This window comes from Dipteris shenzhenensis, chromosome 20, assembly GCF_047967505.1.
Source record: "Dipteris shenzhenensis isolate YYH24624 ecotype China chromosome 20, Dip_SZ_1.0, whole genome shotgun sequence".
Classification (NCBI taxonomy): domain Eukaryota; kingdom Viridiplantae; phylum Streptophyta; class Polypodiopsida; order Gleicheniales; family Dipteridaceae; genus Dipteris; species Dipteris shenzhenensis.
Genome location: NC_141615.1, coordinates 51,702,810 through 51,730,076, shown reverse-complemented (window position 1 = coordinate 51,730,076; position 27,267 = coordinate 51,702,810). Strand labels below are relative to the sequence as shown.

General features: G+C 46.9%; 1 protein-coding gene across 1 annotated transcript in view; it reads left to right on the top strand.

Annotated features, from left to right (window-relative positions):
• The first annotated feature begins 503 nt into the window (after window positions 1-503).
• Window positions 504-27,267, top strand: part of LOC147889825 (uncharacterized) — a 59,519-nt gene continuing 32,755 nt past the window's right edge. Inside the window, exons 1-2 of the mRNA XM_087391702.1 lie at window positions 504-1,635; window positions 25,281-25,358. Of these exons, the coding sequence (XP_087247828.1) occupies window positions 688-1,635; window positions 25,281-25,358 (1,026 nt within the window). The 5' untranslated portion in view covers window positions 504-687. The remainder of the gene's footprint in view (window positions 1,636-25,280; window positions 25,359-27,267) is intronic.

The following is a 27,267-nucleotide window of genomic DNA, read 5'->3' as shown; positions in this document are numbered from 1 at the left end:
ACTATAATAAAATCTAAGTTCTAAATTCACTTTAACAATGAAGTCAAGATGGAAATTATTATTTAACAATTTTTACTAAATAGCACTAAATTCATTTATATATATTCTAGCTCAATACAGCTACCTGCCCAGATCTAGTTTGGTCAACCTGCCCAGATCTAGTTTGGTCACTTTGGAATATGTGTGACACAATGAGGCCAGGTTCAGATGGGGGCGATGCCAAAGCCCCCTTTGGGAGGATGGTCATCGTCGTACGATATTCAGATGGGGAGGTTAGAGATATTGCTGGAGGATGATCATTCATTCGATACCTAACAGCGTCACGTCTGAATTTTGAGTGCTTGGGCAGGGCTTGGATGGAGGGGTGGTGCTGGACAGCGGCGGCGGCAGACGATGGCCATCGCCTTGTGTAGACTGGCACGGAGGTTACGCGTCGGCCTCCAAAAGGTGGTTACTGTCCGTGTTGGCAACGAACGGGAGGGGCGGGTGACGCAGGGCCGGGCGCGAAGACTGACGGAGGAGCAAGGAGATGATGGTTGAGGAGGGAGGGGTGCTGGTGAACCAAGTAAACGAGAGTGTTGAGGTTTGAATTGAAGATGCTAGTGTGTTTTTGAGCAGCTCAACCTCTCACTGGACTCTGCAAGCACAATCAATAATCAGCCCTGTGTCTGTGTCTGTGTCTGTGTTATGACGGACCATTCCTCCCTCGACTCCCTTCCCGGGGACACCCCTTCTCACTCTCCCTTCCCCGTTGTCAACCACGTAGCCTTTCTTCCCTCTCTCGACAATCTCCCTCCTCCTCTACCCCAGCTTCACTCTGCTGATTTTCCTATTGACTCCTTCCATTCCCTTCCTCTCCCCATTGAGGACGTTGCTTTCCCGCTTCGTCACGAACCATTTGAAGGAGACGTCTTTGATCCCTCTGAGGCCTTCGGCGTGCCGGACAAGCCCGACCGCCTCGGCCTTATTGAGGAGAAGCCCAACGACAGAACCCCGGATGAAAACGAGGTGCTGCAGCGCACGTTAGTAGATTCTGTCCGGACTGACTTGTGCAGAGTTTCTATCGCTCATGCTCCCAGCAGTGGCATTGCCGGTGGAACATATGAGGGCGGTAGCGCGGGTGGCAGCCCCCAAAATGGTGGAGAGGTAACGACGCTCGTAAGAGAGTCGGCCATGGAGTCGGGGAGTAGCGACAGCGGCCAGCTCCCAAGCAGCGACCTGGATGCTGTTAGAACGGGCCATAAGGGTAATATTAGTAGCCTTGAAGAAAATGGAGAAGAAACAAGGATTACGATGCAGAAATCAGACATCAACTTTATGTTACCTCAAAGTTCCTCCATTGAAGAGGATGCGAAGCAAAATCGGGACGATGAAGATGAAGTAGTAGAGTCATCTGACAGTTCCTCTTCTGACGAGGATGAGGATGAAGTACAAGAAGAAGACGAAGACTCATCGGATGAGGAGGATGAGGAAGACCAAAAAGACGGTCAAAAGATGGAGGAAGAGTCGGGGGATTACGAGGAGGGCGAATTGAAGGACTCTCCAGTTCGACAAAAGTTAAGAATTGCAGAAGACGATGCCAGTGATGAAGACGAGGGACCTAAGGAACCAATTCGATCAAGGAACGAAATGAAGGTACGCTAGAAGTTTATTTGCATAGAATATTGCTTAGCTTTTAAGTCATCGTAATTGATAATGAAGAATAAAGCTCAGGAACTGGGGCAGAAACACAACCTTGTTCTATTCGTCAATGTGGTAAATCTAGCGCGGAGACTTTTAGATGAAGCTTTTTTGTTGGATCAATAGGGTTACATACATCTTTTAACACCATAACATAGACTAAGGTTCTTGCCCTAACAGAAAGCAGAGTAGATGCTTAGGTGAAGTAAGTACGTTCAAGAGGGTGGTTGCAAGCATCTGATGGCTCTGCTTCCCTCCATGGCATAAGGGCCAAACCTTGGAGAGATCTTCAGGAGGAGGTTACAGATGGCTCTGCTTCTCTCCATGGAGTAACGGCCAAACTTGGGAGAGATCTTCAAGAAGAGGCGACAGTGCATCAGAATCGGTTTGTATGGTCTTTCATGGAATGGTTGAGATCTTGACAGTACTATCTCCACTAGAGCGTTGGTCAAGAGAATTAAAGGCGTTGCTTGCAGTGGAGGTTCAGGGAAGGAGAATGGTTCCATATCCTGCAAGGATGGCTATAAAGTTTTTTTCCAACAGACTAGATGATGATGCTCTCATTTGGTCTCCGTTTCAATTGGAAGGTGATGCTTTGTCTGGATCTTAGTTGATGGTGCAAGGCCTTACACTTATTTTCATACCAGCTTTTGCAGGGGACTGATCCTGGGCGGCGGGGGGGGATCTAGTGGTACGAAGGGAGCTGGTGATAAGGGCAGCCCTATCCTCTAGTAGGAGGTTATTGTTGGCACTGCCTTCCAGGCAAAGCTCCACGTTTTTTTTTTGCAAAAAGTTTCCCACCTTTCTAACTAAAGCTGCCGAGCCCCTCTTCACCACTTTTCCGCGTTGTTGCCCATCCTGTGCCAAGGCTCAGCCGGCCCAGCTCTCGCTTCAAAGTGCATGATTCATGAGCAGCAGCAGCTGCTCCTGTGCAATATGTTTCCCAGATCTCTTCAGGTCTCCTCACCATTGTTGCGTTGATAGCTGCTCTCCATGCGAGCTTGTTGGTCGTTCACTTACCAAATACAGATTTCAATGCGTTGTTGCAAGAACTCAAGAATGCCCATTGCTACACCACTGCAACCTTTCTTGATTATGTTGGAAGTGTTAGAGGTCAACATCTCCGATGTCACCCAGAGAGAGGGCCTTGTTTGTGGGTGTGCTCGCCCAGTGAGTGAGGCTAAGGTAGATGAGTGAGGGCCAATGTTGTGGGTGTGCCCGCCCCTCTTGTGAGGCTTAGGTAGAGTAGGGTTGGCAGGACACCCAGTGCTGGAGGGGTTGCTGCCCACATGCGGGGTTGTCGAGGGCCTTCTTGAGGCATGCTGTGCCGCCGCGTGGCAGCTCCTTTTGAGGCGCCTAGGGAGTCGGCTCCCTGATGAGCTGGTCGGCCATGGAGGAGGGCAGGGTAGTCGGCCCTTTCTGGCAGGGCTGCAGCCCATACAAGGGCCTTGTGCAGCCCTAGTTATAGGCCTGGGGGTCGGCCCTCTAGAGGCCTCTAGTCGGCTGGTTCCAGGCAGGTGGGTCGGTCTCCATGCAGGCTGGTCGACCAGCCTGCTGTACCCGACTAGGGAGGGGCTGAAAGGATATATATAGGCCCTCCCTCAAGCCCTCTTTTCATCATCTTATGAGCTGGAGCAGTTCTTTCAGCAGTGCATCTTGTGGAGCAGATCATCATCTCTTGGAGGGCCTGAGAGGAGCAGAGCCAGCCCTCTTGTGCACCTGAGGAGCAGGGTAGTGGAGCAGTTCATCCACTCCGTAGTGCTCCCTTCACTTGCTTGTTGAGCTGTGTGTTCCGAGCTCTCGAGCAGCCTGTTGTTTCCGAGGTTTCCCCCTAGTTGTAGCGGGGTTTTCTCCAGAGATCTGTCACGATCTGTGACGTATTCCTTTCTCTATACCTTAGACTTATGGATGGTTTGATGAATGGACACTTGTGGAAGGGTATGCCCTTTCGACGGGACACTTCCTATGAGGCACAACCCTTCACAAGAGACATTCTATTGAGGAGACATTCCTATTGTAATGTACCCTCTCATCAAGGGTCACACCCTTGACAAGGGGTACACACCTCTTCATGCACATACACTTTGGAGTACACACCTTTTCATGTGTGACTCTTCACTCTCTATATAAGAGAGGCCCAATTGTATGGATGACACACTACAGCTACACTACAGACACTCAAGCAATACAATTATTCCTTGTTCTCTGCTATTTCAGTCTCCTTTCTGTTCCTTAGCACATTTCTAAATATAGTAAATCTAGGATTTCTTACAGTGGTATCAGAGCAAATTTCGCTCCTGCCTGTAGGAAATGCCCCCCACCTTCTAGCACCTATCTGATACATCTCTTTCCGCTAGAAGGATATCCGTGCACATTGTGCATGGAAGAGATGGAGAGAATGAGCGTAAAATTTTTTAGCGCCAACCGTGCCACACCTCTTCGTGTGGGGACACCCCTTTTGAAAACAGGGTCACCCCCCTTCATGAAAAGGTACACCTATTCCAAGGGTCACACCCCTTCGAATAGGCACACCTTTTGGAACCAAGCACCTTATAAAAAGGGTACCTATAGGGGTTAAAAAGGAAAACCCAGCCCCATACCTTAGGTCTTACCCTAGACTACCCATGGGTCAAATAAACCCACCCTTCAATTTTTTGGGCAACCACCCAACCTAGGCAGCCACAAACGAAAAAAAAAAAGAAGGGACGATCCATTTTGACGCCCGTACGGATTTCGTCAAGCAGGCTCGCCTCCCTACGCAGCCCTCTTTCCACGCCATATGCAACCCCCCCTGGCCGGTTTGCTGCCCTGGTTTCCTGCCAGTCCCTGCCAGCCTGCAGCGCTAGATCAGTGCCAGATTACCTGCCATTGCTGCCGCGCATCAGCCTTTGATCGCCCGCAGCCTGTTTCGCCAGCCCTCTATCGCGATCCAGCCTTGGTAGCCGCAGCCTGTTTCGCCATACGCAGCCTGCCCCCTCTTTTTCGCCACCTTACCTGCCAGATCAGCAGCGGTTCAGCCCCTCTATCACGATGAAGACAGCCTGTGAAATTCGCCCTGTTGCTGCCTTCCAGTCCTGTCCAACCAGGCCGAGCTCTGTTCCTCACCAGGCCAAGCTCTGTTCCTCGCACCCCACAGGCACTTGTTCTCTGAAATCAACGCAGGAAATCTGCCTTTTCTGCATCCAGCCTTTGCCAACGTCGCTATCTGCCTCGAAAGTCTACCCGGCACCTATTTCTGGCTCACACAGCCACGTGGATTTGCAAGGACAGCAGTATGGACCTCCGGACAGCGATTTGCAGGCCTTTTCTACGCAACAAATTGGCAGATTAAATCGATGCCAGGTGGATTCTTTCCATTCTACTTCTAAGGATTCTCTTGTCATTATCAAATTTCAGCAAATGAAAGACGCTTCCTTAAAGCATGGAAACCCCTGGTAATTCACCTGGCATTTCAAGGACACCTCATGCATCATCTACCACACAATATCGTGTTCAGATTGCACAACCAGCCCATTTCGGAGCTTTGGCATCGGATCATCTACCACACAATATCGTGTTCAGATTGCACAACCAGCCCATTTCGGAGCTTTGGCATCGTGGGTCTTCTGTGTCACATGCCCTCCTAGTGATTTGGACCACATCCTATACCTTCTGCGTGAGGCACCTCAGTTACATTACTTCCTCAGCACAGTCCAGGTTGTGTTCCACGAGACACGAAGATATCCAGAACCCGATATTCTTCACGAGTTTGCTGTCCATCTTTGGAGAGATTTTTACCCCTCAGCTTCAGCATCTCCAGGGTACTCTCCACCTCCTTCAGCTCCCAGATATCCTCCTATACAGGTTATACCTTCCCCAAGACAGTATTTACACTCTGAAGGCACTCCTCCTGGATATCCTCCACTTCCGACAGCAGCTCCCTATCCCTTCTCAGATCCGTGGACTCTGCAACCTACTCCTATACTCTCACGAGCAGTAACACCCATTTCGGCATCACCATTGTTACCTCACACAGGACCTCCTTTACCAGATTTCCACGGGTGGTTCCATCCTGCCTCGCCTGCCCCCTCCAACATGAGCAACCTCAGGGAGCAGCCCGAATCTTCTTACAGGAATGGTACAAACTAGAGCGCAGGTTCGTGCTTTTCTCACGGGGACCTCAGATATGTCGCAACGGTCGCGTGCAGCCTCTCCAAAGATCAGCGACTCAAGTCCAAAAAAGGCCCTTGAAGTCAACGTACAAGGCGAAACACTACTGCAGCTTCAAATTTCCCAGCTTCAGGACAGCATCTCCGACTTGGTCCAAAAAGTCCAACTACTCTAAGATTCTCGCAGTACCACACATATCGAGGATGACGTGACGCAACCAGACGACTATGTGGACTCATTCCCACCAGAGGTAGAAAACACCGAACTCCGTGCCCTCTACCGTTTACTCCAAGCTTCCAAAACTAAAAGACTTGACATTAAACTTCCGGAAGCCTACACTGGTCAACGAAATCGCCGAACAGTTGACCAATGGCTCGCAAAATTGCGCATGTACTTTGATACTGTTGACCTCACTGAAGGTAAAAAGATTGCCTTGGCAGCCTCCCTCCTCAAGGATACAGCTTTCCTATGGTTGCAATGACGCTTAAAGTATGGCAAAAGTGTGTTAACCTGGGAACGTTTTGAACACGTGCTCCGTAAGCAGTTCATACCTGCCAATGCGGACTTCCAAGCACGTTCAAAACTCCGACAGTTGGAGCAAACATGCTCCTTGTCTTCCTACATCTCTCAGTTCACCACATTGGTGCTGGAGATTGATGGTTTAACTGAGGATGATCGCCTTCATGCTTTCATCTCAGGCCTAAATCCCTCGTTACGCATTGATGTCCTCAAAGCAAACATCACCACCACAGTTGGCGCTATTGCTTACGCAGAGCGCATTACAGATTTCCAAAACACAGGGAAGCAGAGTGCTAATCGAACACAGAACTCTACTATGGCCAAACGTGCTCGCCCTCAAGATAACCCCAGGTTTAGAAAAAACTGGAGTAATCAAGGTCAGCGACAGTCTCAAGATCCCCACAAGTCTCAGAAATCATATGCTAGATTCTAACAGAAGCACTCCTCCAAGGTTCGCGCCTCTTCTTCTTCACAAAGTCATTACCGTCATCCCCAACATAAAGGTGCAACCACTGACAAGAAGAACAACTCTAGCACAAAAGGACTTTGTACCATCTGTACAGGCGACCATAGATGGTTCGATTGTCCCAAGCGACCAAAGCGAAATTCCAATATGGAACCTAGCACTTCCCAAACAGAAGATGCTACCCCAGCGCAAGACAAGAAAGGCAAAGCTGTTCGAATGGCAAATACCATCCACCTGAGCCTTGCCAGCAACCCCGAACCTTCCATGGCCACTCAAGTACTTTGTGTTCAAGGATCGATTCGTGGAACAACGGTCACTATCCTCATTGACAGTGGGCCGTGGCTGCTCTCATTACTTCCTAGCTAGTTCTATGGTCGACAAACTTCGGTTGACCACCAGTCCTAGTCTCATGGACTATCAGATTGAACTCGCAAATAAAACAACCTTCTTGTGCAACACCAGGATCAAAAACTTGTCTTTTCGCATCCAACATTATACGGACAAGTTGAACTTTGACATCGTGTCTCTTTCTCGGTACGATGTCATACTTGGACAACAGTGGCTCTACGACTATGATCCAGCAATCAGTTTTCGTAGCCATACTATCCAGTTTGTCCACCAGGGAAAACTTATTAAGCTAACTAGTTCTAGGGACTCTCCTTCAACCCCAGTTGCCTCTGCTCTACAAGTAAAGAAGTGGGTTTGTAAACGTCAAGTAAAGACTTCACTTCTGTTGGTTATGACAGTAGAGGAGACACCAACAAAGGATCCTCCTGAATACCTCAACCAACCTTTTTTCCAGCCCTACTTGGATATTTTTCCACAGGAATTGCCAAAGCAGTTACCACCTCAACGACCAGTGGATCACCCAATCGAACTTATTCCCAGCAGTAATCCACCGTCGAAACCTCCTTATCGGGTTTCTTACACTCAAAACGAAGAAATCCAAAGACAGGTGACCGAACTACTCGACAAAGGTCACATTCGGCCCAGTCGCAGCCCTTTCGGATCTCTTGTACTACTTGTGGAAAAAAAGAATAAGTCAATGCGCCTTTGCATCGACTACCGAGCCCTCAACAAGCTCACTATAAAAAACAAGTATCCATTGCCTCGCATCGATGACCTCTTCGATCAACTTCTACACGCAACACAATTCTCAAAGATTGATCTTCGTGCAGGTTATCATCAAATTCACATACAAGAAGGTGATGAGTAGAAGACAGCTTTTCGAACAAAGTATGGAAACTATGAATGTTTGGTCATGCCTTTTGGGTTAAACAATGCCCCGGCCACATTCATGACACTAATGAACGACATCTTCAGGCCTTTCCTCGATAAGTTCGTCATCGTTTACCTCGATGACATCCTCGTTTTCAGCAGATCCCTACATGAGCACAAACAACATCTTCACCAAGTTTTAAGAAGAGTGAGTTCTTTAAGACCCAACTCGAATATTTGGGACATGTTATTTCAGCTCAAGGCATCTCTGTGGATCCCAAGAAGGTCGAGGTAATCCGAAACTGGCGTACTCCTAAGAATGTTCATGATGTCCACTCTTTTCTCGGATTGGCAAACTTCTACCATACAAAGGTCTATCAGTTTTCCGAAATCGCAGCTCCTATGTCTGAATTATTGAAAAGCACAGCAATTTTTCAGTGGCTTCTCGAAACAGAGTACAGTTTCCAACAACTCAAGCAAGCACTCACTACCACACCAGTTATGGCTATTGCTGACCCAAACCTTCCATTTGAGGTCATGACCGACGCTTCCGACATCGCTATAGGAGTAGTCTTGATGCAAGAAGGCAGAATTATTGCTTTTGACAGCCATAAACATTCCGATATCCACACCCGATACCCGGTTTATGATAAGGAGTTTCTTGCCGTTGTACATGCTTATCGCTCTTGGAAACATTATCTCATGGGAGCTGACTCGGTGGTCAAGACAGACCATCACTCTCTAAAGTATATCTTTACTCAGCCAGTCATGAAAGCTCGACAAGCATGTTGGGTTGAGTGCCTGGCCAACTTTCACATGACCATTGAGTACATTCCAGGACTACGCAATGTAGTTGCAGATGCTCTCAACAGGTTAACTCTAGCATCAGCTATGGTAATCTCTACATTATCTGGGGATGTTCTGAATTCATTCAAAGGGAAGTATTTCAATGATAAAGACTTCGGCACAGCAGTACAAGTTCTTTCCAAAGATCAACCCTCGACTTCCGAACAGAAGATTTTCTCATCCTATTCTTATACGGACGACCTTTTGTATTATCTAGATCGCGTCTGTGTACCACATGACAAGGATGTTCGACGTCTTTTGTTAAAAGAGCATCATGTAGTTCCTTATGCTGCCCATCTAGGCATCAACAAGACTTATAGGTTACTCAGTGCAACATACTATTGGCCTCAGATGAAAAGCGACGTCATCAAAATGGTTACATCTTGCCTATCTTGTCAACAAATGAACGCAAGCCGACGACTTTCAACAGGACTTCTTCAGCCTCTTCTAGTTCCAACTGAAAGGTGGGAAAGTATTTCCATGGATTTCATTACAACACTACCACGATCCTCCAAAGGTAACACTCAGATTATGGTAATTGTTGATCGATTGTCCAAAATGGCACACTTTGTTGATTCAAAAGCAGTGCACAGGCTCCGGACATAGCCAAACTCTTCATACAACACATCTTCCGACACCATGGATTGCCGACTTGGAGTAGAATATTATATCCGACAGAGATCCTAAGTTTACCAGTCACTTTTGGATTTCACTGTTCGAATCTTTGGGTACAACTCTACTGTTCAGTTCAGCCTACCACCCAGAATCAGATGGCCAGAGTGAAAGAGTCAACCAAGTTCTGGAAGAAATGCTTCGACATTATATTCAGTCACGCCTAGCAGCTTGGGAAGAGTATCTACCACTCCTTGAGTTTGCTTATAATAACTCTTTCCATAGTGCCATCAGCATGACTCCATTCCAAGCAGCTTATGGACACACTCCGATTGTACCAACGAATTTTGTACTTCAATATCGAGTGGCCCTAGCTGATCAACTGGTTCAAGAAATGCAAGACATTCTACTCCAAGTCAGGGATCATATGCGAAAAGCGCAAGAGCGGTATCAACAGTCTACCAACAAACATAGACGTCACGTGGAATTTGACACTGGTGACATGGTGCTATTATTTGTAGCCCCACATCGCTATCAGACGGTTAAGTCTGTGTTTCCTAAGTTGCGACCAAGATATTTTCGGATCGTTAAGAAAAATTCACCTTTAAGTTACAAATTGGAATTACCACCATCATGGGATAAAATCCATCCGACATTTCATATCTCTTGGCTAAAGACGTACATTCCAGGCGATGAAGCAGTTCCTCCTGCAAGTGATTATGTCCCAGAAATCCGAAGACGATTATGTTCTCGTTATTCCTGAGCGTATTCTGGACCATCGACAGCGAGAGACTTGACATTGACTTATCACAGAATTCCTTGTGCTTTGGCGAGATCTGGACGACTCCGACGCTACTTGGCAATCTGATGAAGACTTGCAGCAGTACCGTGACATTTTACAGCAGTATTTTTAGAATTTACCGTGATATTTTCTACATCAGTTCATTATCTCCACCAGGGTCTTAGGTGACGTATTCCTTTCTCTGTACCTTAGACTTATGGATGGTTTGATGAATGGACACTTGTGGAAGGGTATGCCCTTTCGACGGGACACTTCCTATGAGGCACAACCCTTCACAAGAGACATTCTATTGAAGAGAACATTCCTATTGTAATGTACCCTCTCATCAAGGGTCACCCCCTTCACAAGGGGTACACACCTCTTCATGCACATACACTTTGGAGTACACACCTTTTCATGTGTGACTCTTCACTCTCTATATAAGAGAGGCCCAATTGTATGGATGACACACTACAGCTACACTACAGACACTCAAGCAATACAATTATTCCTTGTTCTCTGCTATTTCAGTCTCCTTTCTGTTCCTTAGCACATTTCTAAATATAGTAAATCTAGGATTTCTTACAAGATCACTTGCAGTTCTCCTGTGCCTCTTTCTCCTCTCTCCCCTTCTGTGTGTGTGTGTGTGTCTGTGTGAGGTGTGCTCTCTCTCTCTCTCTCTCTCTCTCTCTCTCCCGTTCATTTCCGCTGCCCTTTGTCCTCACTCTGTTGATCCCTTATGACACAGCTACTGTGTTTCGTCCAGTGCCACAGATCAGCCTCTTAAATTTAGTTTGCAGCCCAGATATCTTGTTTCCTTCAGAGGTGCATCCTCTCGTCCTCGCTGCCTCCACAACTTCTTATCCTCCCACACAGTATCCATTACCACCCCTCCACCCAGGGCAAATGCGTCGTGTTAGCCCCTGCTTCCATAAATTGTTATTGTCGCCTTTGCGGCCTCCAAGATGCCCTTCGCTCTATCTGAACAGAGAAAAACAAGACCTATCAGTTTGGCCATAGGGCAGCAGCTCTTGTATTGCGGAGAGGCTCTCCGCCTTCACGCATATCCCATGCCAAATTTTATAGCTCAATGCAGTCACATTTACATCAAGTGAATCTCGGACAAGACTTCTTTTGCTTGTCTAGATGCTAAGATAGTTTACTGATTTTAACTTCTTTATGTAAATTTAAAAAAGGAGACATTAGTTACTAAAATTTCACCATTCATACATAAAGCTACACAGGGCAGTGCTCACAAGTACTTGTACTCATCTTGTTGGTATTAGCAAGCATAGTAGAGAGGCGGGCAACGTATATGAGAGAGTTTGCGATCAAAGAAAATCACTTGATAGGTGGTGTATGTGTTGGTGATAGAAGTGGTATGGTCGGCTCTAGGTGGGGGCAGTGGGATATATAAATTTGTGACTTTAGAGGCATGTGAGGTATTCAACTACACTGGATCCTTCATGCGGAAAACAAGTGAGCCTCGCTATGGTGCCCTCTACGTACGGAGCTGTGTCATCTGCACACTCTGAGTCTAGCAACTCCTTCTCCTGTCTGATTAGGAGCCTCAACCCTGTGAGGCTTGCCAGAGGCCGCCGTAACTGCAAACACCTTGGCGAGGATCTTGTATGAGGTATCAAGTAGGGTGATCGGTCTCCATTGCCGAATGTCTGACCTATCTCCCTCTTTTAGGATTAGACAAATCCACCCCTTCCTTAGTCCCCTGAGGAAGGAAGCCCATGTCGAAGATCTCCTGGCAAGCTAAACAGAAAGGGGTGGAAATGATCTCCCAGAGTTTCGGAAGGAGGCCGGAGTAAAGCCGTCTTTGTCAGGACACTTCTGGGTCGGGAGGGCTTTGAGGGCTTCCCAGAGTTCCTCATCCCTGAAAGGCTCCTCCAGACTCCTGCACAACTCCCGCGAGACTATTGTGGGAACGTGGTCCCAAACTAGCTCACGGTGCCACTAGGCAAGTTGGACTCATCCTCTTTGCCTGAAAGAGCTGACTATAGAAAATTGTGTTCAGCTCTAGAATCTCCTGTGTATTGGTATGCATAATGTCCTACGGATCCTGTAAACGCTGTAACTATGTGCGTGCCAATCAAGGTCCAGTGGTATGAAAGAACTGCTTCGTCATCCTGTCCCCCTACTTTACCCAATGGGCCCGGGTGGAGTGGTAGGAGAACTCAGCCCGCCAAACCTCCGTGTCTTGGAGTTAAAGGCGCGCGTTGTCATCTCTGTCGCTAAGCCAGTGAGATCCTGGATCTTGTTCCTTGAGCCTCTCTATGGAGGTGAGGTCTCGTTGCAGTGCAAGCTCACGCTCCTGAAGAGCCCTCCTCCGTCTAAGGAAGGTCCTATGGAATGCGGACCCCCTTTTGGGGAAGACTCCGGCGGGGTAGAGTACTGTTGGAGAGTGGTCTGACGTCGTGGTGCTTGCTAGAATCCCGGTAGAGCCGCCTCTGTGGAGTGCCCAGTCCCCAACGTAGAAGCGATCCAGTATTTTAAGCAGTCCATCATGTCTCCTCTGGCCGAAAGAGGAGAGGAGGCTGCCAGGTATCCTGTTGAACTTTGGTTCTTGCCATGGGTCTCTGCCACTGATCGTGAAGATGAATTGCTCCCAGGTGCTCTGCTCTGTTGTTGGCATCTCAGGGAAGGAGGCACCGCTCTGCTTGTCCTCCCCAAACTTCAGGTTGTTGAAGTCTTCTCCAACGATCCATGAGTCAACATCTGGAAGACACTCTATCAGCCTCCTCCAAAAGGCCGGACGGTGTTGTTTGCATGCTGGGGCATACACATTCAGGATCCCAATCTTGGACTCTCCCATCTTGACTCCCATCCAAATTGCCTGTCCTGGGATACGCTCACCTTGATCATAGACCTTTGGGGCCACCGCCTGCGAGCTCGAGATCCAGACCCCTCTACTCCGTCCTACGGTAGAGGACTACACCTCGAGCCTCTCCTTGGAAGGAGGTGGTGTCCCGTCTAATGTCTGATGCTGAGAACATATGCTCTTGTATCAAAGGAAGTCCACTACCCGCCCTACCACTACCCTCTGTAACTCCTGTTAGGTACTGTGGCTCACTACGAGCACGGTTGTGGAACCTGTGCACGTTCCAACTCACTATATGGTCCAGCTTTCAAACAATATAATGGAGTCATGCTGAAAATCATTGAACAATACCTTGCGGTTAGCAGTCTTGAGGTTGAAGTTTCCAAGGAGGAGAACTTTCCTAGAGCTTAAGATATCCATCGTGACACCTCACCCTCCTCTCCGGGTGTTCCTTGGCAAAGTGAGGTCTCTGGAAAAAGTAACAAACTACGATCAGGGTGTCTCACAAAGATGCACTCTTAATCTGGATTCATAGGAATTTGGCATGCGGGTCATGTCGCTCCACAAAGAACATTCCAGTGAGAGATGATTGGTATAGAACAGTGACGCCGTCTGCTCTTTGTATCCTGCCTGTTTTTCTTGTCATGATTGGCTAACTCACATGGAAATCCTCTGTAAAAAAACTCACATGGACATCCATAGACTGGTGGTAGTGAACGCTCTTGGCTTTGGTGAGTCTTTGTGTACAAGAGAATGTCTCGTCCTCACAAAGGTAGTGAGAGCGTAGCTGGATGTGGGAAACCCACATAATTTGATGTTAAGAGACCTATGGACTCTCTGTTACTGTTGTCCCTTCGCGAGCTCCCCTTTCATGACATTTACCCACTTGGAGGCCTTCTTAATAGCGGACTTCATTGGCAATCCGCTCTTGTACAATGGGGCTGCTCCTTGGGGTCAAATTTGCTCAGCAGCGGGGGTCCTCTACCTCCTTCCAGAGATTAGAGCCCTCAGCTTGGATTGTGAGAAAGTCACGCTTGAGAGTATTTATTTGTTCACCTTTCAAGCTCGCATGTGTGTGGACCTCCCTAAGGAGCTGCTATAAGAGACCCGGGGAGGCGAATGGCTATTGTGGTGGGTATGCGTACATCATGGAGATGGAGGGCAAGGGGTGGGATGGTGGAAGCCCAATCAGGGGAGTCTGGTATGGTGTGGGTATGGAGGGGGATGGCATTTGGGCAGGAGAGAAAAACACCGTGTGAGGGCAAAGGGGACACAGTTGGAGATTGAAGTGAGCCAGGGGGATCGTCAAAGGGGCCCTAAGGCTAGAGGAGTCTCTAGGAGGGGGATAAGCTGAGGGAGATCTAGGAGGGGGATAAGCTGAGGGAGATCATTCTCTGTATGTGGAGGCAATCATCAAAGGGCCTTAAGGCTAGAAGAGTCTCCAGGAAGGGGGTGAGCTAAGGTAGATCCATCTCAGTATGTGGGGGTGCTATCCACATGATTCTCGCTACTAGGCATCCTCGCGTCAAGCTAACCTTTGGTACTTTCCGTACCCTTTTCGGCTTCCTTCTCCTTGTCCTTCTTGTCCTTGAGTTTGTCTTTTCCCGTTTCTCGGGCCGTGTGGGAGGGTCTAAGTCGGAAGGAAAAAGTGGAGGGGAGAGTGCCCACTTATCCGATGTTCTGATATCTAAACTCACTGTTGTTGTCTTTGGCATGTTGGACTGCCTCGTTAGTAGAGAGCCACGTCAGCAGTCCATGCATGCAGCTAGGTCAGCAGATGCAGGTCCATGTGGCTGGCCACGTAGGCAACCATGTCAACAAGCTGCCACGTAGGAAGCCAAGTCATCCAAGGCGGCCACATCAGCCTGACAGCCTTCTCGTGAATGCAAATGTGTGCAGATGAGAGATGGAAATTATTTTACTGCTTCATTCAAAAGAGGAGAGCCTTCACATTCCTCTTTGTCTGCAGAGACTTCTGCTCGTCCCTTTTTTGCCAAAGCTCCTTCTAGGCTGATATGCAGGACCTACTTGCCCCTTCTAGAGCCCTTCACTAATCTCAAGGCTTCAGAGGGTATATATCTAGATGAATTCAAGAACTTGCCCAAAGTCATCCTCTAAAAACACAATGTAGTGCAGTTTCAATCTCATGATAGTCACTCATTGAAAACCACAAACTCCACGCATAGCAAGGACTAGCTACTATGACATCCTAATGGACAATCATCGCCCAACAGTCGGTGTAGACCATCTTTGTGGTAGCCAACAATTTTCCAAATGAGGCAAGGGCTTTTATTTTTTTGGTCTTTGGACGGGGAATGGAGTGACCCCCCCCCCCGGGGCGAATAGACCCTTAAAATCCTTAAACCGTGAGGAAAAGAGACCCCCCCCCCCCCCCCCTCTTCCCAACGGAAAGTCGGATTGGAACAAGATTTTAAGGGGGTGATCCACCCATCAAGTACCCCCTATAACGGTATCTAGAGCTCCAATCCACTCAAAATAAGTAGCCCAAACAGAGCCCACCAGTTTACAGCAGAAATACAAGAAGAAAAGCCTAAAAGAGAAGGAAGAAGAGATCATTTGAATTGGTTTTCCAACACAAACAAAGCGGGAGTCGGATAAGTACCACCAACTCTTCAACACTTGACATTTGCTGTAAAATAAACCCCTTTTCTGAAATTACAGCAAGTCATTTTCTCTCTTGTATTACTAAAAGGAAAGAATGGAAGGGGAAGGGATATTTATTAATAAACTTGTCCTTTTTTCTCCACTACCAGAAGGAGCTAGGGAGAGAACACCATCACCTCCTCCTAAAGAGGATAATGTAGAGAGTTACACACATATTGAGTATGATAACCGACATATAGAATTACCTTCATCTCTCCTTTAAGAATCTCTTGATAGAGAGTTTTCCTTCAAAAATGAAGAGAGAAACGAGTCCATCCAAGAGCAAACCGCTGAGTGTTCGCCTTTAACTCAAAATCCTGTACACATGGATTATAATTCAAGTGCAAGAGGGAGAGACGAGTCCCCCATTGATAAGCTGGCTTCTCAGCTTAGCCATATGTTTGAACAGTCCATTATGACAAAATTAGGAACTAAGAGAGTGCTGAATTTTGGGGATGAAGATTTAGGTACCCCCTTGAAGAGAGCCAAATTCCAACCTCAAGAGAGAATAGAATTCCCTAAGTTGGATGGAGCAAGAGAGGCGCATAAAATCCTCAATTGGATTCACCATTTTGAGCTATATTTTGCCCATCAAGATAAGACCAACCACGAGAAGCTCGCTCTTGCCACACTGCATCTACAAAAGGATGCTTTGATGTGGTGGTCCTTATCACAAACAGGAAAAGAGCCTATTCTTCAATGGTCCAAATTTGTAGAGCAACTTAAGGCCACTTTCATGTCTTCGAGGCATGAAGAAGAATTGACCTTCCGGTGGGAAAGGTTCAGGAAATTCAATAACAAGAGTAACGCTGAATTTACAGCTAGGTTCTAGAAACTCTCTTTAGAGTTACCTGAGAAGAGCGAGGATGATAGAAGGAAGAAGTATTTAGCAGCCCTTACCCCGAAAGTGAGGTATGAGGTTGAAATGTTCAACCCAACCACCTTGAAAGACCTCACTAAATCGGCAGAGATTGCTGAGAGGAAATTGAATCCTCGGAAGCCTTTTAACAAAGGAAAAGAAAAAGCTATTGTAACAGCCAATCACGTCTTGGGAGGATACCATTTCCTTCCATGACTGACGATGAGAAGAAAAAGCTAATTAAGGGGGGTAAATGTTTCGGATGTAAGAAGCATAAGCCAGGGCATCCATGGCATAAATGTCCTACTCTATTAGCCAAAATTGCCAAAACAAATTATGTAAAAGGAAAAGGCAAAGCATCCAAGCAGGAGGGTGAGGCTTCTACCTCCTCATCCCAAGACTCTACGATGAACATAGAACCAAGAGTAAATGCTATCCATTCAGCCAAAACTGGTGTATGGATGTGTGAACTAAATAGAGAGTAGGCATATTCATTGTAGAGTATGGACAAAGAATAAATATTTTTCTCCTCCTTGTAGAGCGTCTTATAGGATGAATAGGGCTGAAATAGAAGAGCTGGAAAAAGAGATTGAAGGTCTATAGTTTCTATAGACTAATTAGTTCTCCATCGCAAAATCAACTATGGCCAAGGTCCACCTAGTTCAATGAAACATTTGGGTGAGAGAATTGTTTTAATACTGACCAGTTTGCTTATTGAGCAGGTTACTATAAAGAGATTTCAGCAGCTTGGTATTCAGAAGAGAGTTCTGAGTATGAAGAGATATTGAAGAGGCACTGCAGTGGTACTTCTGCATTTTGAATATTCAGCATCAAGAGGAACCAGAACTTGAAGATGAGATTTAAGTTATGATTCAAAAGAGATCGTGTACTACTAGGAGAAGACTATTTGCAAATTAAGAAGTAAAAGAGAAAAGCGTACACAAGAGAAAGAGACAAGAAAGGATCCAGAAGAGGACTTCTGCCCATTCAAGCAGGACGGAGTGTCATGACAAGAGAAATCACTAATCCGTGATTAGTAGACATTAAAACATTATTATATATTATTCGCCGATGGTGTAACATGTATTTGTATTTATGATGGACACCGACCGATTTGTTATGGCGGTGGATCATCTCAGTAGATAGGACTAGTCGAGCCAGTGCTTCAAATGGCATCGAATTTGGACATGTGAATTGCTGCCCATTGTCTCTCCATCTCACCATTCGCATCTCCAGCTTTGGATTCAGCCTGGTGGCTCGAGTTTTGCTCTTGCTCCAGCTTGAGATATTTGCTTCAGCTCATTCTCAGCCTGTCCAAGTTGGTTCTTTCAGAAAGCATTGCGCAGGTGTCTTGTAGATTGCATTGCTTAGGTGTCAGTGACTTTGGGACAGTTTTTGGCTACACATTGAGTGCAAGTCATTGCTCAGGTGTCGTGCATTTTTGAAGCCAAGTGTTGGTTGCAAGTTGATGCACTTTTGGATGCCTAATGAGCAAGAGTTTGCTATTGAGATATATATAGGCTGATTTTTGGGGCAGAAGCACATTGCATTTCAGCCATTGTTTGGCTGTGGTTGAGGACAGTTTTTTTGGGGCAGCATTTTTGAAGCCAAGTGTTGGCTGTAAGTTGATGCACTTTTGGATGCCTATTGAGCAAGAGTTTGCTATTGAGATACAGGCTGATTTTTGGGGCAGAAGCACATTGCATTTCAGCCAGTGTTTGGCTGTGGTTGAGGACAGCTTTTTTGGGGCAGAAATATTGTGGTTGATTGCATTTTGTATCCCGGAAGGGATTGGGGTTTGAGCAGAATTTTTGGGGCAGATTTACTGGTATTTCAGAGCAGCCACTATCAGTGAATGCCATTGTAGTGATTGCATAGCAGTCTGTGGTTTTTTAGTTGTCCATTTGCTGTCTTTTCCTTTGCAGTTACACTTGCATTTATTCTTGAGCTTGCAATCAAGTCTCTCAATGAGAATTTTGGTAGCATGACTGAGGCAGATAAGTTGGATGGACCCGACTATGCTTTGTGGTCGTTTACACTCAAGAATATCTTGGTTGGAAAGGGATTATGGGACATCGTGAATGGGGATGAGACTAGACCTGGTGCTCCTAGCTCTAGTGCATCTTCCACTACCACTCAGGGTTCTACTGCTACTACTCATGTCGCTCCCACAAAAGATCAGAGGAGGTTTGATCTTCTAGGATGCCCAAACTTTGTCTTTGATTGCATTGTCTGTGAAGACAAACATTAAGTCCACTATAAAGTCTTACAAGACTTCAAAGGCAGCTTGGGATAGAGTGAAAAGTATGTGGAATGTGAAGAATGAAGCAAGAAGCATTGCTTTGAATAATAAGCTCAATGACTTGTCCATGCAGGAAGGTCAAACTTATTTCAGCTCATATTGCAAAGATTATTGACATTCGGGATGAGCTCGCAGCTATTGATGAGGATATGGAAGACAAGAAATTGGTCTTATTATTCAAAGTAATGCTGTTTGCTTCATTCTTCACATTCCACATACTTTTCACTCTATCCCAAGCTGCCTTTGAAGTCTTGCATTGAGATGGATTGGGGATACGAGACATTCAAACAATGTCAAGGGGGGTTGTAAATGACATTGTTTTCTTTTGTACTCCCATATCCACATGTGGATGGATTTATGCAAACATGGTACTTTAAGTACTGTAGGTGCTTCTGAGATCATTCCAGAGCATTTCAGCCATATCATTGAGAAGGGGATTTGGAGAAAGAAAGAAGGAAAGAAAGTTTATTAAAGTATTTGGAAGGCCGATAGGTCTATGAGACTGTGAAAATCCTGATATAACAAGCTATGGTAGTGGAGCTACTAAACGAGCATCCATACCAATGCAAAATGAAAAAATCCAGAATGGCAGTACTAAGTCCTAAGTACAACATAGTCATGTTGATGGTCGACTATATATCAATCTCAGCATCATCATCAATATCATCATCATTATCATCATCATCGGCAGTAGCAAGATATCAGGATGGATGAGGTAGTGCTGTCGGCCTCTTAGAGGTGCGGTCCTGGCACGTCTCCTGGTCGTAGCTCTGCGTCTGACCAAGGCTACTATGACCGCCATCGGTCGGGCTCCGACTCTAAACAAGGAGGGGATGTCCCCAAGTGTGATCCGTGTGTCGATCCTCTGTCTGAGCTGTCGGGTCATAGGCTCCGGGTCACAGTCATGTTGAGGCCTCGTCTCGTGGGGGTCCATGTGATCTAGTTGAAAGAACTCTGCGATAGAGTTCTGAGAGGGATGAATCGAGGAAGAAGTCTGCTCCTATCTCCGTGCTTGGAGTATCCTCTCGCGGTGTCTAAGTGCCTCATGAATGAAACCTGCCAAACACCACTAGTCTGAGTAGGAGAGGAAACATGCCAAAATCCCATAACTATCCCTGAAGGGGCAGTGGAAACGCCCTCGGATCTCATAGTAGACAAGACACTTGAAGATGAAATGCTCCTTTGTCTCAACCTCTTGCATGTCACATAGTGTGCATATGCGCCTCTCCTTGGGTAGTCGCTCTGCTCAGCTGCTCTCGATGCGAAGTCTGTGTGAAGAGACCCGGAACTATCCAAGAGAGATCCTCAGCGAGGGGTAGGTGAATCTGCGTGTATCCTGGTGGGTCAATGAAACCCTCCGCTGTGATATGTAAGAAGTGATCTCTGTAGAAGTTAAGCTTCACTAGGAATTCACTTGGTTCCCAACCAGGTCCGAAATGTGTGTAGCTGTAGTAGATCCTCACGGATAACCTGGTTGACTCCACATCGGCCCACTCTGTATCCGACAAGTCTGGCTCCTAACAAGGGCTGCTGTACATCCTCGCTGGGCGAACCAAGGAGTCAAAAAGCAACCCCTTGGTGTGTGGATCTTGAAAGTGTGAGCGGAAGCATTGCCTCTCTAGTTTGGCCAATGAAGCATTCAACACCGTATTAGATAAAATGGGACAAAAGTTGCACTTTGGGAATTTTGAAATTGGGTGGATTTCACCCTCTGCTCAAGCGTGCCTGCATCGCGGGTCTCATAGTGAAGTTGGGTCCGGAGAAGATAACCCCAAGATAAGTGTATGATGAAACTATCTTAACAGGTGACCCCTCAAATGTGAACTGCTCTTGATGCATGATGGCTCGAGATGTATTGAAGATCATGACCTTGGTTTTACCCAGGTTGACCTTCAAATCATGAGACTCACAAAAGGATTGTAGTGCGTCTAGGTGTCTCTGAAGCCCCTCTGTTGAGGAAGACAAAGAGAGCCACGTCATCTGCGCAGAGCAATATCTGGATCAGCATGTCCGCAAGAGAGCAACCTACACCCCCTTGTGTTTGCGTCACTGTCTCAAGCTCGTCAATGTAGAGGCCAAACAAGGTAGGCGACAAAGGACACCCTTGTTTCACCCCGATGGTGCTCATGATCTCGTCTATCCACTCGGATCCTGCCTAAACTCTGCCTGAAACTCTCTCATAAAGTGCCATGACAGCCCAAATGATCTCGTGGTCATAACCCAAGTCTTGTAGGCGCGGTACAAGGTGGGCTCTCGGAACCGTGTCAAATGCCTTGCGAAAATCCACAAAGCAACAATAAACCCTTTGCTTCCGTGACCTCGCCTCCTCGATGATACATTTGAGCGTGAGAATGTGGCCCATGGTTTCATGATCATGTCGGAATCCGGCCTGTCCTTCTGCTCTAAGTCCTCGACACTCTGCAAGTCTGCTTACCTCGGAGTCAAGTACTGATGCATAAATCTTGGACATGACATGTCCAATCATAACGGTCCTGTAGTTCTTCGGGCTCATGGAATCCCCTGCCTTGTGGATGGGTGAGATATATACAATGATATGGTGGTGTACCATAGACTATGACTTAGTCTATTTTAGAGTTTTTGTGTGCTCTAGTACTTGGACTATATATACCAAGTACTTGTACTTCATTTGGTTGAACATTTCAGTTGGAGTTCACTTCTTTTTGTCTTGTGTTTACAACTCCTCTCCATTCTTGTTCCTACACGAGAGAGAGAGAGAGAGAGAGAGAGAGAGAGAGAGAGAGAGAGATTAACGTCCACGGGAGGCCTCGCGGGCCTATGGGACAACGTAGAGAGAGAGAGATTAAGGTCCACGGGAGGCCTCGCGGGCCTATGGGACAACGTACAGAATTTAGTAACTCATACAGACCACTGTGGGTCGGGGCAAAGGGCTCACGAAGGCCCTTGCTGAGTACTAAAATGCTATACTAGTACAAAATAGCAAAGAAAGTAGCAAAATATCACGAGAGGCATGAAGATATCAAGTGCTCAGAGCTAGAGTCCCAAGTGCATGAACTGGCCCCACGTATCCAAGCTCCATGATGGCTCTTTGATGAGATGCAAAGAGCTCACGCATCTGCATCTGTCGGGATGTCTCCTGTTATATATGGATGCTCCTTGTCCCCTAATCTCTTTGGTCTCTACATGAGGTGACTTCTTTTGTGAGACACTAGGTGGCGGTGGATCAAACCTACCACAAATCCTCATATCAATCTTGCTTGACATTGATGGTGTGGTCTTGATCTGAGACATTTGATAGCTTTTATAGACCATTTGTAAGAGTTGGGACACAAGGGTCAATGTGGGTAACACCAAGGTAATGATCTTCAAACTGACTTCAATGTGAGTCTTTCACTTTCAAAAGGGAACCGGTTCTTATGTATTCTTGTGATGTACTTCTACAGGTCACAAGTTTGCCGTGAACGTGACAGTAGATGGATGTTCGACCAGAGGGTAGGCATCATTGTCAAGATTGGAGAGAGTGCTTCTAGGCATAGTTTAACACATGAATATGAAGTCTCTCCTTTTTTGAGACTCTAGTGTGATGAACTGCTCCATATGCAGGTGCCTTTTAGGCAGTAGACCTTAGAGAGAATGAGTTGCCTGGCTTGAGATGTTACAGATCATGCTGCTGTCTCACATGATTCGAGAGAGAGATACAGTCCATATGACATTATCTTGGCCAAGCTTGTAGTGAGACTCCGCATGGATGCCTCATTTCAGATCATCACATGCTTTGGCCGAGTCATGTAGTGACAGACATGTGCATACGGAGAATACCTTGGAGAGCTTTCTCATCATCCATACAGCTTGCATACGAGGGGATGAACATTGTTGGTGTGCACGGGCTACTAGATGGTTCTTACTCCTTCATCATCTACTTCCATATCAGTACTCACTGGACGTTCTTATCTTGCGTCTGACATAGAGAGGAGGTCCATCAGGTCATTTGGGGTCACTTATGGAAAATTTACATTCACACAGCATGGATATCCCTCTTGCAGCCTTATATATTGAAAATGGCCCTATACAAGGAGCATTTCCTTCACTGGGGTGAGGATGGCTTTATCATAGTGTCGGGGTGTCTACAGATCCACCTCTCGAGTGCAACATGGATCAGGATCTCATCTCACATTATTCAGATCGAAATAGGGTACGAGTTCACAACCACATCGGAGTGGGTGGTATGGACGGCAGAGCTCGATGCATGCTCTGTCAGTTGAATAGGAAATCACAGCAGACGCAGGGTGACTTAAATGTTGGTGCAGCATTGTTGCAGGAAGGAAGACCAGTTAAAAGTAAAAAGTTGACTCAGCCTCAATTTAAGTGGCCTACGCATGAAAAGGAACTGTGTGCAGTTATGCATGCTTTAAGAAACTGGAGATACTATTTGTACGGCTCTATGTTTGTCATGTATGTCGATAACTAAGTGTTCCTGTAATTTCAACAACTTGAGGGGAAGAAAAGCTCAATGCTTATATTTGATGCAAGAGTTTAACTGTGAGGTTAGATTTTGTAAGGGTCTACTAATAAGGTGGCAAATGCTTTCAGCACTTAGCATTACTGAGACAGGCTTGTGCTTATTGTACTTGCAAGTCCTAAAAAGGATTCTAGCTCGGGTAATCGTTTGCAAGAGCAATCACTAACTATTAAAGCGTATAGCTTGTCTATTGGGGTCCAGGGGTCACCTCCCCACCTGTGAGCCCCCATAGGAAGAAGAAGAAGAATATATTATCGTCCTCTGAAGACCAAAAAATCGGCCTATGGGACCTGAGCAATACAAAATCCTCGTACACAAAGACTCCTCCCTTGGAGGGGAGGGTATTAAGAGAAACTACCTTTATGTCTTAGGTGAGTTCCTGTGCTTGAAAAGCTTATAGACAAACGTTCCTAAAGCTGGGGGTGACCCGCTATGTAGCATATCAGCCAGTCTGTTATGTCCCTCGAGAAGAGAGCTAAATGCTTTCCGGATGTGAGTATAGTAAGGGCATATCATTACCATGTGTTCTTCAGTTTCTGCCATTCCCTGGTCACATAATTGGCATATTCTGCTCTCTTTTGGCATATCTTTCCATCCTCCTATTTCAATCTGCAGCTGGTGTGATCGGGTGCGAAGTGAGGCCAAAGCTCTTCGCTTATGTATTGCCATAGGTGTGCAAATGTACTTCTGCGTGGCTGTTTCTCTTCCTGTATAAGTAGCCCAATATTCGGGGTTAATAAATGTACGGTAGTACTCAAACTTATCTCTGTTTTCAGCTGTTTGCCATTTCCTGTGTAGTGCATTCAGCAGGTCATGATGAAAGGCATCCTCATCTACCTCCTCTGGAGAGTAGTCCAAGTACCTCTCTACCTCCCATTTTTGGAACCATTTTTTTAAATCTAGTGCCCATCCAGATGCCAAAACCTTATCCAGGAGGAGGACATGGGGGAGGATGACCAGCTAGAAGATGCCGCGTGGGAAGATAAAAAGTGGAGGAGAGCGCTTCGGGGTTCTGCAGAGGCAAAAACAAGTGTGGCTGCCATGTGGGCAGCAAGAATGGCTGCCACATGGACAGCACATGAATGGCACTTTGGGTGATGTATGGAGCTGCTGCAGGACCCCCTCATGGAGGGAAGACGGGCCCTCTAGCAAGGGCAATGTGGGGGCTGAAGAGCTCAGCAAATGGGACATCCTTTGCGCCTTAAATAGGTGTCATACCAGTCAGCATGAATCAGGGTCTGTTCTGCTAATAAGCCCCTTGGTGTGGCCAGATGCATGCTGCAGGGTCGACTCTATCTTGTTTAAAGTAGTTGGTATGGATTATTGGGATTGGATGCTTTTTGAATTTCAGAGCTCGATGTTCAAAACCTCATCAGCTATGCTGATTGAGTTGTCAGGCACACCTTGCATGAAAATTCAAGGTAACAGAATCCCGAGGGTTCTATAGGCATATCTTTTATATGGAGATGAAGTAGTTTGTTACGCTTTTTCAGTTGCAGCTCATTTGAATGTTACCATGAGTTGGACCTATTCGAAGTTTTGGCACCTTTTGCATAGCCCACTGATTGGAATCAACGTATATAAGCTTACAATGGACCAAAGATCCTATGCATGTTAGGAGGCTCATTTACTTGTGGAAAGCACATCAGACAGTTGCACGTTTACAGGTTTTTTTTTTGGTTTTTGGCGATATTTTGTATGGTTGTATGGGAATGTTATCGCCAATAGAGAGTGAAAGTGGCTACGATTACAAGGATAAAGTAGGATGCTTTGTGAGAGTACTCTGCGTATGCTGAAGAAAACATCTTTTGATGTGGGTTCGTATGCATTCACGATTGGACTTGGGTGTTTTGCAGGAGCAGCCACCTGTGCCTCGAGTATCTGTTACTTTAGAACCACATCATAAGACAATTCCAGTTGGATTCATCTCTTCTGTAAGTGTTTCTGGAAAAATATATATGATAAGCATCACCAACTTTTTTGTTGTCCATGTGTGGATTATTTTGAATGGAGCCACGAAACACAAGCTGAGCCCAGTGAGGTGTAAGGTCACGGTCTCTAGCATGGTGCAAGCCCAAAGTAAGTGTGCTGTTAATGTACCAATTGTCATAGTGGATTATATGCTCTTACGTTCATCGGAATGCAACATGCTGGTCATGATGATCTGTTTGGTCTTGGGATGTAGAGTGTTATCTTTACTCTCATTCATGTATCTTACAAATAGGCGTTGTACTCCCTTGACGTCAAGCTTTGTTCTCTTTTGCTTGGGAACCAAACTGTATGCAAATTGACCTAAAACTGTCTCGCGTTATCAACTTTGGCTCTTTCCCACAAAGCCTTGTAGGGATTTTATCCGAGGTTTATGTTTGGAGCGTCAAATTTTTTAGGATAGCTGGTTGTGTTTAAGACACAACTAGCCACTTGCATGAGAGTTTTATTCTTTCTTCATGATACTATTCTTCCCTGTACCCATATGAATCATTTTGAGTAAGCTGTAAATCTGTGAAAAGTGTTGGAAACATATTGGCCTGCTTTCCTAGGAAACGACTCTCTATTTATGTGACACAGCAAAGACCTCCATGTTTGAAGCATTCATTGGACCTATCTGATCATTGGTCCTACCAGCTCATTGTGCACTGGCGGGTGTGAGTAAACAGCCAAAGAGGTGGTGAATAGCGCCACTGAAGGCCCTGAGAAGTATGCTCGAAGAAGAGGCCCTGCGTATCCCAATCTCGGAGGAAACGTCTCCGCTTCTCCCGGCCAGCCCGGGAATCTCCCTGTATCTGGTCCCACTGGCCTCTGAATGTGTGTATAATCTCACTCCAGATGTCGGTCATGACCTGGGCAGTCAAAAGAGAGGTGCCACCGAGGATCTGCGCGCAGCGCGAGGTCCAAATGTGCCATCCAGCGATGCTGCTAATAATCTCCCAGATTGGTTGCCTCTCCTGAGATCCTGGGTCCGCCTCTGCCAGGTGCGGCGGGATGCCCTCGAGCGGCCCCCAAGTCCCCTGTGTGATAAGAAACATGGGGTCCTGCGGGCCTGCCTCGAACAACTGATGAAAGCCAGGTGTGGTGCTGCACCAGCAGAACGCGCCCCAGGTGATCAAACCTAGCTCCGGTGCTGCGCGAGTAAGGATCCCGAAGGTCCACCTCCACACTTCCTGGGCGCGAGTGCAGCTCCACAGGCAGTGTTTTGGTGACTCCTCGTCCTCATGACAAATCTGACAAAGTCCATCCTGACCAATCTGCCGCAACCAGCTCCCCACTGGAAGACCCTTGTGGGCGAGTAGCCAAAGGAAGTAGAAGATCTTCCGCGGCCGCCAGCTCTCCCACAAGGCCTTCCAGAAGGCCTGCAAAAATAGCCTGGAGATACCCTGAGCATACTAACTGGGCCGCTGGGTGGGCGGGCGGCTCTGCATCCTCCCGAGAGCTCTCCTGCCCAATGTCGTGCTGTAAGCGAAGAAAGGGGTCGGCCCCTGGCCTGCCACAACCTCTGGCCATCTCCACTCACCTGGGTCCCAATTAAGCTCTGACAAGGCCCGCCCCTCCCAAAGCCAGAGTCGCCATAACTGCAGCTGATCCTGCTCTATACTAGGATCGATCCGCCAAACCTTCCCCTCGAGGCCTACGACCCGAACCCTCTGCCACGGGAGAAGGGGGTCGATGAGCACACCCTCTCTCCTGTGTCGGCCGTCCCCCAAAACCACGAAGAAGGAAACAGAGGTGTCGTCCATCCGGCCTGCAACCACCAGTGGGATGCCACGGGGGGTGAACTGTCCAAGCCAACGGTCATCACCAGGCATGAGGATCTGAATCTCAGGTGGAACCAACCAACCGGTAGGA